This window comes from Theobroma cacao, chromosome 5 (genome assembly GCF_000208745.1).
Source record: "Theobroma cacao cultivar B97-61/B2 chromosome 5, Criollo_cocoa_genome_V2, whole genome shotgun sequence".
NCBI lineage: Eukaryota > Viridiplantae > Streptophyta > Magnoliopsida > Malvales > Malvaceae > Theobroma > Theobroma cacao.
Window position 1 is genome coordinate 196,745 of NC_030854.1, and position 13,098 is coordinate 209,842.

A 13,098-nucleotide genomic window follows, 5' to 3' on the forward strand; every position below is an offset into this window, starting at 1 on the left:
TTGTTTATAATTCCATGTTATTTTAGTGAACAAAATTTTATTTTTCTTTTGCATAACATTTCATTAATCTATAATTTATACCATTAGATATTTAATACTCAATTTTAAATTTCTTATTGTTTTGGGTTTTTTATTTGTTTGTCTATTTATTTAATGTCATATATATTGCATTTTTACAAATTTATTATTTTATTATATATTTGAATTATTTTTATCCTTTTTTTATTCTACTGTTATTTATTTATTATTTTTATTGAATAACTTTTGTATAATCAAATTTTTTATTTATTAAAAATTTTCGGATTTTGAAATCGAGGCCCTCCCATCGTACTGGTGGAGCCTTGATTCGGATTCCGTACCTAGGGAATGTGGGCCCGAGATTGCTACTTCTCGTGTCCCGACCAACCATCCCATCATCGGTATATTATTCTTATAATGATATATCATTTTATTTTATTTTAAAGAGTTAACTTTCTAATATTGATTCTCATACTTATTTTATTATAATTATTTCAATATTTAATCTATTAGTTTCTAATTCTTGTTTAACCTATATATATTTTTTTAGCCAATCATTTATTTCATTCATTTATGTATTATTGTTGCTTTATTATTTTTATTCTTGTTATATTTGTTTTCTAAATATAACACTATAAATATATTTTATTTAGCAATCTACTTTTGTTTTGCATATATACTTCATTTACTTAAGTTCAAATATTCTTTTCATTTTTAAACATTTTTATTACTATGTGTACACACACACACACACATATATATTATATATATTATATTTTTCCATTGATACTTTATTTTAATATTTATGTAGTTTAGAATATCAAGTTAAAACTATTTAATCTAGATCATACCTATTTAAACATCAATCCTAAGACCCAATATAATAAATCAACCTAAATCACCCAACAAATTTGAGAAAAAATAAAAAGATTTACCTTTGTGGGTCAAGTGGACCCAAACTATCGACCTGATTGGCTCCAACGCTCCACCAGCAAAACGGCGCCGTTTAGGGAGGTTAAAGAGGATTTGTTTGTGAGCTTCAAAACAGCGTAGTTTTGAGCTCTCCAAGCCTAGCTATAAAACCCCTTTTTTCCTTTCTTATTTCATTTTTCTTCATCATTTTCTCTCTCTACCAGCCAAACTCTCTAACTTCTCTCTAAACAAATCGCCGGCCAGCCTCTGTCCTCTCTTCCCTACTCCGACAACTCCTTCTCTTCCCTGCGTCGGCAGCTCTTTCTCTTCCCTCTTGACTTTCCAGCTGCCGGCCACCCACAACTAGATTTCTTTCTTTTTGGCGTTGCCTGAATCAGGCTTTACTCCTCACATCGCCGGTGTCTTAAAACCCAGCTCTCCCTTCACCGCCCAGTGCCGATTAGTCTCCTCCCTCGTCACTACGCTCTCTCTCTTTCCTTGTTGCGATGACCCAAGCACCAAAACTCTCTCAATCTCTCCCTCCTTTGGCCGGCAACAATAGGATCCCTTTTCACTCTCCCTCTCTGCCGATCGGCTTTCCCTTCCTCTCATTTCACATTTTTTTTTGATTTTTTTGTATCTTTTTTTATGTATTTTTCTTGGTTTTTTTGTGGATTGTTGTGGCTGTTAAAGACTAGGATATTTTTTTTATTTTGCTTGTTTTTTTTTTGGCTTGCAGGTTGTGGCTCCCGATTGTTACAGTGCCCCCTCCCCTTTATACCCAGTTCTTGGCCTCTGGAGGGGCACGCTCCACTACTCTGCCAGACGTGAGTTTTTTGCGTCTGGCACTGTAGTGGTGGTACTGGCAGGGGCGCCCGCGCTCTGCCAGTACTCTTTTTTTTTCTCTATTATTTATTTTTTTATTCATTTTGTTTATATATTTTTTTAATTTTATTATGATTTTTATATAGTGTCTACACTTGTCCAAGCNATATATATATATATATATATATATATATATATATTTATCATATTATAGTGCTAACAACTACAGACAAATGGTGTACTTTGTCTCATTGAATCCAAGACTTACCGTTATACAAGACATTGAGTCCAGATTCCATCATGAGTGGCTTTTAATTTATGAGTTTGACCTTCATTCCCTTTAAGGTCTTATTTACAAGATCTCTTATAAGACTTTTTATTGATGGATTCATTAAGTTTTCACTAGAACTTACAAAAGTTATAACAATTACTTAATTAAAAATTAATTGTCGGATATAACTATATGTCAATCAAATACGTCTAGACTTTCCATTTTACACTCGACTATATGCTTTTGCTAGAGTTGTTTCACTATCACAAGAAAATCTTGCATTTTGCATTAACAAAATCAATCCACTATTATATGTTAAGATTATCAAACTTTTATAAAAAAATTTTACCACAAAATGTTGGTGTATTTTCAAAATTAAATGATATTTCACATGATGAAAGAGCTATCATTAGCTCAAAAGTTATGCTACGAAAAGTGATATAATGTGTCTATTAGATATAAACATGTTTTCATGTGAATGGTTATGTCTCTTGGAAGTTCATATCTAAACGTTAAGAGACATGATTGAAAAGACATCATTGCTCAAAAGTTAAAGTGAATAGTTATTATTTCAAGATTTAACTTAAAGGTTATAACTTGTGGGATGAATAGTTATCTATTCAGAAGATGATTATTGAAACAATAACTATATCTAAAAGTTGTGTTGGACAAAAATCATAAAGATACTTTCTAAACAAAGAGGTGTCTTTATGAAGAGGTTGTGTCTTTAAAGAAGAGACACTTGGAAGCCTATATAAAGGGCTTGGTGCCAACCATTTTAGACACAAAACACCAACACCAAAACATACCAAAGATACCAAAAGTGTACAGAGCAAGAGCAAGAAAGTGTTATGTTTTATTATAAACATAAACAGTAGAGTTCCCACCATCTTGAAGATATTCCGAATTCCTTATCATCTACTTGCAGCATAAAGTTGATTGTAAGGCCAAACAACTTTGCAAACTCTCGTGTGTGTATATAGCAGTCTTCTTCGTAAGTACAATACAAAAGTTAGACGTTGGTTTTATTATATTCTTGAGACTATTTGCGTTATTCCCCTTTGCATATCAAGTGGTAGGGGCGAAATAAATCTTAAAGATAGATATCTATTTGGAAGGCTCGCCTTGAAGCCAATTTTACCTATTTTTGACTACCGTATCAAAAACCCCATAAACACCAACACAAAATGATGTAGAAAAATCTGAAGAATATTAACAAAAGAATGAGAAATTGTTGTATGTTGTTTTCACATGTTCTTTTGAACTAAAGGAGAGTATTTATAATTATAGGTAACTATTTCCAACAAACACAATTTTATCTATTCTAAATAGACACAATTATCTATGTTCAACAATCATAACTATTGATTTTTCAACAGACATGGTTGTTTATTTTCAAAAAGCATGATTGTTTGTTTCAAACAAACATAATTATCCCTTTCTAACAATTATAATTATTAGCTGTAAAGACACTTCTTCGTCAGCATTGACGATCTTTTCATAAATCTAAATTCTATGCGATGGGATTGCACGTGAGCCAACTTTTTAATTGAAAAAGGAGCTCTTCTAGCATTTCTAGAGGTACAATTAGCAAATAAATTAATATAATATGTTGCATGTATCTCTCGTGTGGACTTGGATCAACTATCAAAGCCTGAGTCACAAATTGGCCTTGAAAAAGATAATGTACCAAATAACAATTCATGATAATCTTGTTCAATGTAAGATTAATGCTTTATAATAATAATAATAATTCGTTGAGGATTTTTTTTTTATTCTTTTTCCCTATCAGCTGACCTATTTCGAAGAGCAATTTGTTCACATACAGAGTCTAATCTAAGAAACTGCAAAGAATTCATACGTGGGGCATTTGACTAATTGCAAAGTTACAGACGTATTTTCCACATAAAAACAGAAGGAACCCAAAGATCTGTGTCACTTCAAATGTGAACAACCATGTTTGTGGGAGAAGAATTAATATAGTAATGTTCAACTCAATTAAGAATCTACCACCTATGAAAATTGGGCTGCTTCGGTTGCCAAACGAATCTTTTATAAATTGTCAAGTTAAAAGAACCGCAAGCCTCTTTGCCTTGAGTTTCCCTGTCTTGCACGACTCTCTCTTTAGTCTTTAACCTTTTCCATGTGCCTTTGATTTGATTTTGTATTTGTAGACAAACATTGGTCAAGTCTACAGCCCTTCGATCCCATTTTTCAATTGCAATTCTCCACCAGGAATTCAAGAATAGGACAGCTATCCAACACCAATCTCCTTTGTATTCCTCCAATGCTCCTCTTCATTTGGAATAAGAAATAAGACAATAAGCTAGTATAATTCTAGCTGCCTTATTCTTCTTTTCTTTTATTTTCTTTGTAAAATTTATTTTTTTAAGAAATTCAGACTAAAATAGTCATGGGGATGATTATTACATATATAATAATAATAATAAGAATACTCTTCCTTGCATTCCATGAAGAACAATAAGAAATTATGATTGACTTGTACCAAACGCACAACCAAAAAGGCCCCATTCGAAATGGGAAAGGTCGCCATCCTTAGAACTATATGAATCAATCATACATAATACATAAGCAACCTCTTTTGACATGTATATGTATCAGAAGATAGACTTTCGATTTCGTGCCTGGGTTAGGTTAGGTTTGCTTTGCTTTGCTTGCCCAGAGTTTAAACTTCAAATAGGGATTGCCCTTTTCATGACGATTAGCCTTTTTTAGTAGTCACTTCTCAGTTACGTCATCTTCGAAAGATTTTAATGAATAAATTATTTAAATATTTAAAAAGCAGAATAAAATATTTATTTAATCATTTAATTTTTAGCAAAAATCAAATTTTCATTACCGATAGTTGTAAAAATTAATATTTAGATCACTTAATCATTAAAAGGCAACGATTATCTAACGTGATTTCTTTTCACATCAATTGATTTTGTTCACTTGAAAATTTTCAAGAACAGACAGACGAATTGATATGAACATGCTAATAAGCTGCAAATGAGCTGAAAACTGAAAATAATACAATAGGATGGTGAATCTATTGTTATTACAGGCCAACGCAATTTCTTGATGTGGTAACCCCTCCATCCACAACAAGGTTATGACCACTCACATACTTGGATTCATCACTAGCAAGGTATAGAGCAGCCTCTGCTATGTCTTTCGCCCTCAGAGTTGGACCTTTCAGACTGGCGAGCCCTCTCACAAACTCCTCCATCTTCTCCACTTCCTGCTCAAATGGACTCCCCCAATTCATGCGTTCCCCTTCCTCTTCGTCATCACTGGCAGCACTGCTCCTCCATGCATTAACAAGCATGGACGTAGCCACCCCAAATGGAGAAATGCAGTTAACTCTGATCCCATACCGGCCTAGCTCACAAGCTGTGTTCTTTGTGAGCCCGACAATGGCGTGCTTCGAAGCTGTGTACGCATGCGGACCGAGCCCTCCCATGACTCCGGCTACGCTAGCCGTCGAAATAATGCACCCACCTCCTCTGGGAATCATCACTCTCGCCGCATGCTTCATTCCTAGCGCCACCCCTCTCACGTTCACCCGCATAACACGATCAAACTCTTCGATGTCGAAATCAACAATGCTCTTGTGCTTTTTCTGATCTCCGAGCACCCCGGCATTGTTAAAAAGAATATCAATCCGTCCATAACGTAAAATAATTGAGTCAATTAAGTTTTCAATGTCTCCTTCCAAGCTAACATCACAATGAACAAAAGTAACCCAAGGATCTAAGGAGTCAGCAAGCGCAGTTCCAGCCTTGTCCTCAACATCTGCAATGACTACCTTTGCACCATGTCTAGCGAAAAGCCTGACTGTTGCCGCCCCAATTCCTCTGGCCCCGCCTGTGACAATTGCAATTTTTCCCTCCAGCCTATACAATTATAAGAACAGATTGAGATGAGTGCCATGCTTTCGCAGTGTTTCCGGGCAGTAAATTACATAAAACAAACAGTAGACTAGAAAAGTATTAGTATATACTAATATTTGCAATAAAACCAGCTAGGGTCTTTGCATAGGTTTCAACATCCGAGATATAGACACTACTCTGACTTTCTATATTGTAGCATGTGGCTCACTATTGAGACTGTAAGCACACAAAAAAAAAGGCGTGATGCTGAATATTTTATTAGCTGCCATCGAAAGCTGATCTTCTCACCCAAGTTTCAACCGGAAAGGTTGGAACTGCATCTCTATAGCCAGAGCTGTGAGTGAATCCTAGGAAAAGAAACATGGTTTCCATAATACGTAGTGTTGATTATCTGTTTCTCAGGATTCAAGTTTCAAGCATATTTGTCTGATTAAGTAGCCAGTGCCTAGCGTTTTATATACAACAAAACAAGAACATAAGCAACAGCTAACAAGGAAATGCGAAAAAATTTTAAGCAGTTAATTATGAACACCTTTTAGAGGAGGGAGGATTGTTGTCCCTAGCCAAGACATGGAGGCATTGAAGCGTTTTCTCAGGCATCAATTGAGCAGGCATGATTGGAAGCAGAGCAGGGCGAAGGGAGAGAGAAGCAGAGAATGTCCAGCTGCTGCTGCTGAAGAGGCTTGCAGACAGAGAATGGGTAAATGAAAAGCTTTATAGGCAAGTTAAGGAACGGAAGGATATTAATTGGTGGGGTTTCGTGCATACGTGAGCTGTTTTCTATTGGAGAGAGACCTTTCCAGGTAACTTGGCTTAAACCTGGTAAATTGGCAAAAGGATCCTCATCTGTCGGTCTCACCATTAAATCTAGTACCAGCTTGCATGTTCTCAAGTCTCCACACCCATATCAGCTTTGGCCAACAAGGAAAACTGGACAAGACATAACACTGATGAAGTATCCATTTAGTTTATTCACTAATTATCACTAATGATTAATAAGCTAAGGAGATTTGATCGAATCTCCACAAATTATCAATGCAGGCGCAGTCAGAGAATGGTCCAAATTTGTAGATGAAATATCTACCATGGCTAAAAAAAATAATGCAAAAAATATAATGAAGGCAGCTGATCATGAACAGTAGTAAATTAGACCCGGATCCTGTCTGCTAACCTGGCTTTGTTGTATATGTTAGTAACCAACAATTAAGTGAGGTTCACAGTGTATTTATACATAAATCTGTTGCAATTTCTTACAATTGTTTTTTTTGTTTTCGAAAGGCTTCTTACAATTGTTTATTAGTACAATGTTATAGTACATGAATTTCCATATATATCTTGAGCTATCACGTGAAAATTATATAACATTCACATGAATCTCACCTTTACGGACAATTCAAAACGAGAATTGTGTCGAGGTGAAGATAAAAACCAAACACGGAAAGAGTTCCATGGTTCCGACATCATCTCCTTAGAACATTTGTTTTTGAAAAATTCAAAAAAAAAAAACAAAAACTTTGAAACCCTCTAATGAAAATAACCATAAATCTTCAGTTCTCCTGGCGTGAATCACGTTCTACGTACCACCTTCTTTAATTATTCAGAGTTTACATCCACATGGCGAAGTCATCACATGTACGTCTCCTTCAACTCTCTTTGTACGTATATAAATTAGTCAATAGTCATCATAGTTTATTTAAAAAATGTAGCTGCCCAAATATTCTTGGAGATTGTGTCTATGTACGAGCCAGACTGTCTTCCATAAGAAAATATGTGTTTACGGTGCCATGATGCTCCAGTGCCCAAGATATTGTCCGATGATTATTAGGTCGAAGAAACAATCATCAGTATTATCACTGGTATACCATTCCAGGGATGATCTGCTCTCTGGGTCCTATCAAGATGCCCATGCCCTCCTTACATCTTCTCCATTTATAGAAAAGAAATGTCTCCCTCTCCATGTTTATGTTTATGTGCTTGTGCCTTGCAAATTAAAAGCTCTTAATCCTAGAAATCTCTTATGTCGCTTTAGTGACAACACATTGTCAAGTTTTTGTTTACTTTGCCTATCTTTAGAAAATTATAAAAAAAAAAAAAAAAAAAAAAGAGAGAGAGTTCTGCTGGAATGAACTTTGTTCATTATGGACAAAAATTCCTGACAAAATTTAAATGATTAAAAAATATCAAAATGCAATTTACGCTAACAAACACTGCCATTAGACATACGAAAACAATATAATATTTTCATCAATCAACCTAGCCTATATGAGAAGTATGAAGATTCGCCTAGAATTTATTAATTCCCTTTCATTTAATCATATTGTTATTGGTGCGAAGTGGTACCCGTTGGCTATATATTCCCCTTTGATGAAAGAGAAAGGAAGGAAAAGAGAAGAAAACAAAAGCAACTATCCCTTGACCCATCTGAGTATTGTTTTACAATTTGTTAGTATCTCCTAAATCTACTACTATTATCCTCTTCTTTTTGGAATTAAGGAAAGAGATTTTACAACTCATGCTTGGGGTTAGGGTACCTTTGGCAGCTTCAAAGCCTAGCTAAGATAGCTAGATTCTCTACACTGCATGCCAGCTCCAAAGAAGAGAGTTTTTTTTTTTTGTTCTTGGTGAAACATTAATATTTAGAGGACTCAATTCGCAACAGGTTGAAGGCTGATACAAGGGTATGAATACATTGATAAAATCTTTTACATGCTGGTTAATTAATCAGAGGAATATTAATGATAATTAACTTTATAAATTTGTTTTTCTACATATAAAGTTTCATTGAACTTGAATTTATATATTTAGAAAAAAAACGTGTGATAAGTGATAATTACATTTTCATGTCATAAATCTCGTTATCCTCGTTTCTTTTGAAAAGAAATAATTCCAAACTCTCTAACTATATATAGGACATTGAGGCATTGGGCAGTGTCCCTTTCAGCTGCAATCACATCTCCATTCTCGAGTCAAATGGTGTTTAAGACTATACGAAGAAGAGGAAGGCATACACATATGCATAAAGTGGATAGAAAACAAGTGGGAAAACTAACGAAGGTCTCCCCCCTTTGGCCCAAAAATGGAAACATCATCAAGGTCTCCCTCACATTGAATTAACCTTTTTCCATTCTAATTGGCCGCCCCATAAATCCTGTTGCAGAGGCTGCATGCAGTCCCCCTTTGGCTTTAACCTTTTCTTCACATTACCTTACAAAAAGCCTCAGCATAGCCCCCAAGAGAATAAATTTAAGTTTGAAGGGTTAAAAGGAATAAGTCAACTCTATATAGATGACAAGTCTCCTGTTTCCATCGGAAAATGTAAAAACAATAGCAATGGAAGAATTTTCCGAATAATTAGAGCACTACTAGCTCCCTTTAACTAATTATATATTAAAGATTATAAGGTCCAGTTTTGAACAGGGAATTTTGAAAACTTTTTCTTTAAATTAATAAACAACAAGATTCAATACCAAACGCACAAGGAAAAGAAAGGACAGGTCACAAGCAATCTCTTTTGACCGAGCATGCATGTAGGTGTAGGCTTGACATAGAATTGGTTTCGTGATGGATACTAACTTAACATACTTTATTGATTGTTCACCTTTCCTATCTTATTCTTGAAAACAAACTATACATTAGAATTGTAAGAGTCTTTTTGAGTTTGAACTTTGAATCTTGAAGAAAAATCATTTTGCCAATTGAAACTATGCTTCTTGTGTCGGTAATCTTTCCCCTGATTGCGACTGCATCTCTGTCTCAACACCTAAAACACATGGAAAAGTGGAAAATCTTGCAATCATGCAAATGCTATGCTGACTTTAATTGATAGAACTGAAAATTTACACTTGAGGGGAATCTAGAAGGAAAAAAAAAAGATTGTTACAAGCCAACACAGTTCCTTGAGGTGGTAACTCCACCATCCACAACAAGATTATGGCCGCTGACGTATTTGGATTCATCACTAGCAAGATAGAGAGCAGCCTCAGCTATGTCTTTAGCCCTGAGAGTTGGACCTTTCAAATTGGCAAGCCCTCTCACAAACTCCTCCATCTTCTCCGTTTCTTGCTGGCAGGGAATCCCAAAGTTGATGGAATCCTCTTCTTCATCATCATCGTGGCTTCTCCATGCATTAACAAGCATGGATGTAGCCACACCGAATGGAGAAATGCAGTTGACTCTAATCCCATACCGGCCTAATTCACAAGCTGTGTTCTTTGTCAACCCAACAATGGCGTGCTTCGAAGCAGTGTAAGCATGTGGACCGAGGCCTCCCATGACTCCAGCCACACTAGCTGTGGAAATGATGCACCCACCACCCCTGGGAATCATTGCACGTGCCGCATGCTTGATTCCTAGTGCCATTCCTCTCACATTCACTCGCATGACGTTATCAAACTCATCGACGTCAAAATCGACAATGCTCTTGTGCTTTTTCTGATTCCCAAGCACCCCAGCATTGTTAAAGAGGATATCGAGCCGCCCATAGCGGGAAATCGTTGAATTTATTAAGTTTTCAATGTCTTCTTCCAGCCTAACATCGCAATGAACAAAAGTGACTGAAGGAGACAAGGAATTAGCAAGCGCAGCTCCAAGCGTGTCCTCCAAATCTGCAATGACTACTTTGGCACCATGTCTAGCAAAAAGCCTCACTGTTGCCTCTCCAATCCCTCTAGCCCCTCCTGTCACAATTGCAATTTTCCCCTCCAACCTGTATTCCAATCACAACACAAAAGTTCAGTCGATCGATTTCTCTTGTGTGTTCCAATATTACAAGAAATGCAAGTGATGTGCAACTGATAAAAATGGGACAAACATATGATTTAAGGTTTTGGTATATGTGCATGTTAGCTAGCTCGCTGTCCCTGAATTCTCTTCCCAAGAAAGGTTAAGCAGAAACAGATGAAAGTGAATGCATTATGATTTTGTCTATTACAGCCAAGCGCATGATATACGTTTTCCATGTTTGCAGCCTTTTCTGCGGATTCAGTGCCTAGTGTTTGATAATAAAAGAGAAGTAGTGCAGGTGCAGGAGGGAAATGTGGAAATGTGGAAATGTGAAGAGCCGCCTATACCTTTTAGGATGAGGAGAAGAATTGTTTTCTCTTCCCAAGACATGGAGGCTTTGAAGGGTTTTCTCGGGCATCACTTGAGCAGGCATGGTTTAAACTCTGAAGCAAGAACTGAAATGTAAAGAACAAACTGTCTGTGTGTGTGTGTGAGAGAGAGAGAGAGAGAATAGAATAAATTGTTGTTTCTTGTTTGGAAGGAGAAAATGAAGAGATTTATAGGCAGAGGAATGAAAGGGTTAGTGGTGGAATTTCATGGATGAGCTGTTCTCTATTAGGAGACTTTTCAAGGCAACTTCCTAAACCTTATTTGCCTGTCCAGGACAAAATTAATTTCTTCCATGTAATAGGTAATCAGTTAGTATAATGGTATACTGCATGCCTCCCATCTGTCCTCCTTTCACCCATCATTTTACTCCTCAACTACTCCCGGAAAACCTTATCAAAAACGTACTACTCCACCTTCAGTTACCAAAATTTCTTTTGTCTGTTTTGCTTGCTGATAAGAAATGAATTAAGAATCTTCAGTTACCATTACTTGCCTAATTACTACCCTTAAATGCCTGTTTTCCACTCACGGTTTCACCAAAAGGAAAAAAAAGCTTTTCCAACCTTTCCCTAGTTTGGGACCATGGCTAGCTATATGGTCAAATCTCTACATTTCAATCCATATGATCATCAAGGACCAAAAGTTTACTAACAAAAATTAAAACCAAGTTGAACATGGCGGCTGCTTTTTATTTGGTGAATGCGTTTGAATCTAAGTCAAACCCACAAATATGTAAAATAGTAGCACTAGTAATTAAAAAGGGGCAAGTCTCAGCCTAGGCAAAGAGACATTAACAAGCTACAGTTGATTGTTTCTTGGTTATTGTACTGGTAAGCAGAAATGACAAACAAATAAACCTGCAATTTATTTTACTTCTACCCGTTATAAGAATTTTGCATCAACAGGACAATGCAGTGTTAGCTAGCTACTGATACATCGATCCAGCTTGGACTTGTTTTTTATTATTTTTTGAAGTGGCTGTCACTACAAACGAAGAGGCCTCAAGCTTATGACCAAATCTGGGGTGTTTGAGGTTCAACTTGCCAATCTTCTCCTCTTTGTTTGGACTCCATTAGCCTGCTGAAAACATTTTTTTATGCACTTAAATCAGACAGGTCATTGGTTATGTAAACAATATATCTGCCCATATTCTGGAGACGGTAAGCCAGACTGGCTAGCTTGAGAAGGAATATATGTGTTCTCGTACCATACCGAATGAGAAAGATTTTGCTGAATAAACAAGGAACCTGCATATCAAGTTGGTCAAAGAAATAAGAATAAAAGACCTGAAATGTTGGGGTCTAGTCTATTCTTTCTTTAGTTTTTCATTTCATATTACAGAGAAGAATCATTGGGTTTTCTGAATAGTTTAACAACATTGTAGGCTCAAATAAATCAAACCAGAACAGGCTAATCCAGTTACCTGTCTTGTGTTGGAGGTACTAAGAAGCTGCATTATTAGTTCCCGAGACTGCTTACCGACTTTAATTTTCATTTTAAGCTTGTTATCAGGAGTGATTTTGATGATTATTTTATCAATAGTGGAAGCCATCGGTTAGAGGCATCAAAGAGACCATTGGTCCAAACCAAATTTGATATTAGCTAATGGCATACCCCTGCATCCAACAGTTCATGTTTATCCTAATAGAAAATGGGAAGAGCAAAAAAAAAAAAAACAGAGTTTGAAACACTGATCAGAATGGAATCTTGAAATAGGGCAGGGACCAGATAAAGTTTCTACAAAGCAGCAAATTATATAAAATTGCAATTTTTATCTTAGCCTGAAGATGTGGAAGGCAATTTGGCCATGTGAAGTCTGTATGCCTGTATCAGGTGGGATAGGAAGGAGCTAAGCAAGCAGACTACTGGATTAAGAACTTACCAAGATGAATGCCTGGCTTCTAGATGTTGCTAGTTGTGCATTTTCTTTCTGCAGATAGATGGGAGCGTGTAAATTCAAACCTCTGCCCTCCAACCTAAGCATCAAAGTTCAGTAAAAAGGACATGAAATCTGTCTGATTAATTACTGTTTACTAACTATGAGCAGCCAATGAGTGTGTTTGT

General features: G+C 36.1%; 2 protein-coding genes across 10 annotated transcripts; both read right to left on the reverse strand.

Annotated features, from left to right (window-relative positions):
- Positions 4,939–6,775, reverse strand: LOC18597431 (short-chain dehydrogenase reductase 2a). Its single transcript, XM_018120542.1, has 2 exons — positions 6,455–6,775; positions 4,939–5,925 (listed from the first exon to the last, which is right to left on the reverse strand). Exons 1-2 carry the CDS (start codon positions 6,535–6,537, stop codon positions 5,088–5,090), a joined length of 921 nt encoding a protein of 306 aa, XP_017976031.1. The 5' UTR covers positions 6,538–6,775; the 3' UTR covers positions 4,939–5,087.
- Positions 9,701–13,098, reverse strand: LOC18597433 (short-chain dehydrogenase reductase 2a). 9 transcript variants are annotated; one of them, XM_018122459.1, is made up of 5 exons: positions 12,917–13,097; positions 12,458–12,650; positions 12,247–12,281; positions 10,992–12,111; positions 9,701–10,627 (listed from the first exon to the last, which is right to left on the reverse strand). In XM_018122459.1, the coding sequence occupies exons 4-5, from the start codon at positions 11,075–11,077 to the stop codon at positions 9,799–9,801; spliced, it is 915 nt and encodes a 304-aa protein (XP_017977948.1). In that variant the 5' UTR covers positions 11,078–12,111; positions 12,247–12,281; positions 12,458–12,650; positions 12,917–13,097; the 3' UTR covers positions 9,701–9,798. The 9 variants fall into 9 exon arrangements, with proteins under 9 accessions (XP_017977948.1, XP_017977947.1, XP_017977951.1 ...); XM_018122458.1 differs by having other exon boundaries at positions 10,992–12,114; XM_018122462.1 differs by lacking the exon at positions 12,458–12,650.

What these genes read in the sequence shown, in the direction of transcription:
- LOC18597433 (XM_007026474.2), bottom strand. Translation starts at nt 11,077, where the DNA reads ATGCCTGCTCAAGTGATGCCCGAGAAAACCCTTCAAAGCCTCCATGTC. An exon ending in TCTTCTCCTCATCCTAAAAG is followed by an intron (nt 10,628 to 10,991) that starts GTATAGGCGGCT and finishes ATTGGAATACAG; the next exon opens with GTTGGAGGGGAAAATTGCAA.
- LOC18597431 (XM_018120542.1), bottom strand. Translation starts at nt 6,537, where the DNA reads ATGCCTGCTCAATTGATGCCTGAGAAAACGCTTCAATGCCTCCATGTC. An exon ending in AATCCTCCCTCCTCTAAAAG is followed by an intron (nt 5,926 to 6,454) that starts GTGTTCATAATT and finishes ATAATTGTATAG; the next exon opens with GCTGGAGGGAAAAATTGCAA.